This window comes from Trypanosoma grayi (assembly GCF_000691245.1).
Source record: "Trypanosoma grayi strain ANR4 Tgr_113_V1, whole genome shotgun sequence".
Classification (NCBI taxonomy): domain Eukaryota; phylum Euglenozoa; class Kinetoplastea; order Trypanosomatida; family Trypanosomatidae; genus Trypanosoma; species Trypanosoma grayi.
This window is the reverse complement of record NW_008825732.1, coordinates 1-2,436: the sequence shown is the minus strand read 5'-3', so window position 1 is coordinate 2,436 and position 2,436 is coordinate 1. Positions and strand designations below refer to the sequence as shown.

General features: G+C 51.1%; 1 protein-coding gene across 1 annotated transcript; it reads left to right on the top strand.

The window, feature by feature from the left end:
- Window positions 1-1,047: 1,047 nt before the first annotated feature.
- Window positions 1,048-2,436, top strand: DQ04_01131000 (glycosyltransferase ALG2; the record flags this gene model as incomplete). Its single annotated transcript, XM_009310250.1, has 1 exon — window positions 1,048-2,436. A coding segment is annotated over one exon (1,389 nt), but the record flags the coding sequence as incomplete, so codon positions are not given.

The following is a 2,436-nucleotide window of genomic DNA, read 5'->3' as shown; positions in this document are numbered from 1 at the left end:
TTTTTTTTTTTTGTTGTTTTAAATATTGTTGTTGTTGTTGTTGTTGTTGTCGCTTCCACCTCCCCTCACCATCACTACCATCAATCGCACAGATACACGCTGCTTTCTGTTTCAACTTGGGGTCTCCCTCAGGCCCCCTCCCCGCCTTTGGCCACTTCGCTGTTTCGCCGCTATTGGCGCCATACGTGTAAACAAAGCAAAAAAAAAAGGCCCCAAACATTTTATGGGAGGAGGGAGAGGGAGAGGGAGAGGGAGAGAGAGAAAAGACTATACGAAGAACAAAGTCGGAGTTTAAAGGGCATTGCGAAACAAATCATGCGCTGCACACCGCGTATGTATGTGAAGTGCACTCGCGCGGGGTGTGTATGTGTGTGTGTGTGTGTGTGTGTTTGCCCCTGCTATCTAGTATGAGAACCTCCCGAATCCTCAACCCCAAGGCCAAACTGCAAAAAAAAAAAGAAAACACGAAAACAAAATAAAAGCAAAAACAAAAATGTAGTCGGGCGCTCAAACACGAGAAGAGTGAAGGACACCGTAATGAGAAGGCGAGGAGAGGAGGGCTCTGAAGAGCAGTACCGAGGTAGAAAAATGGTGGGAGAGAGAACGAAAGAGGGGGATACAGAGTTAGATTGCTTCGCAACCTTAGTTCTCTCCCTTAGTCATGTGCGTCATCAGTCTTGTTGATATTAGAGAAGAGAGAAAATTAAAAGCGGAAGAGGAGAGGAATGGAAAAGAAACTCATGAGATGTTTTCCGCTCCTCTTGTGTGTTTGAGACAGAGAGTACCCACGTGAATATTCTCTCACACGTCATGTGGACAGCCTACCGCCACTTTGTCATCCCTAAACTATGGTATGGTGGGCCGAGGAGGTGAGGGAGAACAAAGAGGAATAACGAACGAGTCGGTTCCACTGCCACCTCTATTATCTCCTCTATCTTTTTGCTTCTTTGGTGACTGCTAGTGTCGCTGCTACTGGGTTTTTCGTTTTCGTTTGTTTTTTTTTGCTTTGAGTTCCTACAAAACAAGAGTATTTGCGTGGAAGGCGCAATGCACATCTTCTATCTGTTTCTTAGTGTTGGCTTTGGGTTCTCCTGTCTGCTATTCGGCGTTGCCCTGCTCGTGCGGCTCAAGACGATCGAGGCTGCGCAGCGCCGCCTCGAGCCACACGAGATGCGACTGCGAGATCCGACAGATGTCGCTGCGCAGAAGGCGGCACGGCGCCCGCTGCGGGTGGTGATCCTGCACCCCGATCTTGGCATTGGCGGGGCGGAGCGGCTTATCATAGACGCGGCGGTTGGGTTGCAGAAGCACCAACAGGTGACACCCTTGAGTACGACAATTGTGACGAATCACCACGACCCGAGGCGTGCCTTCCCAGAGACTGTGGACGGCACCGTGACGGTGCACGTGTGCGGTGCGTGGCTGCCGGCTTCTTTCTTTGGGCGTGCCAAAGTATTCTGTGCCACGCTGCGGATGATGTGGGCTGCCTTCGTCGCAGCCTCCTCATACCCAGATACAGACTGTTTCATGGTGGATCAGGTGGCCGCCGTTCTCCCGGTTCTCTGTTGCTTTGCACCGCAAGTTCCGCGCCTCTTTTACTGTCATTTCCCTGATCAGTGCTGTGATTCTAATCGAGACATCGATGGCTGCTTTGTAAAACCGCCGTCGAAACTGCACATATGGTACAGACGCTTCTTTGATGCAGTAGAGGCGCGTGCGATGGGCTACGCGGACAGCATAGTGTCAAACTCTAAGTTCAGTAGGGATATGGCGGTGAAAACGTTTCCGCAGCTGCGGTCTGTAATTGATCCCGAGATGGACATCTTTTATCCTCCTGTCTCGTGGCCAGCAGAGTCGGCACCTGAATCAGGTACGGAAGAGACCGAGGTACTTCTGAAACGTATCAAAGGCCACACTGTGGTGCTTAGCATTAATCGATATGAAAGGAAGAAAAACCTGGCACTTGCAATTGAATCATTCGCTCGTGTTGTATCAAAAACCTTGGATGTATTAGCGAAGCCGCCACTTCTCATCATTGCAGGTGGATATGATCTGCGGCTGGCGGAAAATGTAGAACATCTCCAGGAACTCAAGGAGCTAGCGGCAAGTTATCACCACATAGCTGAACGGGTTATATTTCTACAAAACATATCCAATGCGACGAAGAGTCAGCTTCTCTCTCACTGTTGCTGCCTTGTTTACACCCCAACAATGGAGCACTTCGGAATTGTGCCGACGGAGGCTATGGTGTGCGCCAGGCCGGTTGTTGCGGTGAACCAGGGTGGCCCATGCGAGAGCGTCGGTGAAGGCGGCAGCCTGTGCGAGCCCACACCGGAGGCGTTTGCAGAGGCGATAGCAGCGTATATGACTGATGAGAATTTGGCAAAACGTGTGGGCACCGCCGGCCGGCAGCGTGCATTGCGGCTGTTCAGTATC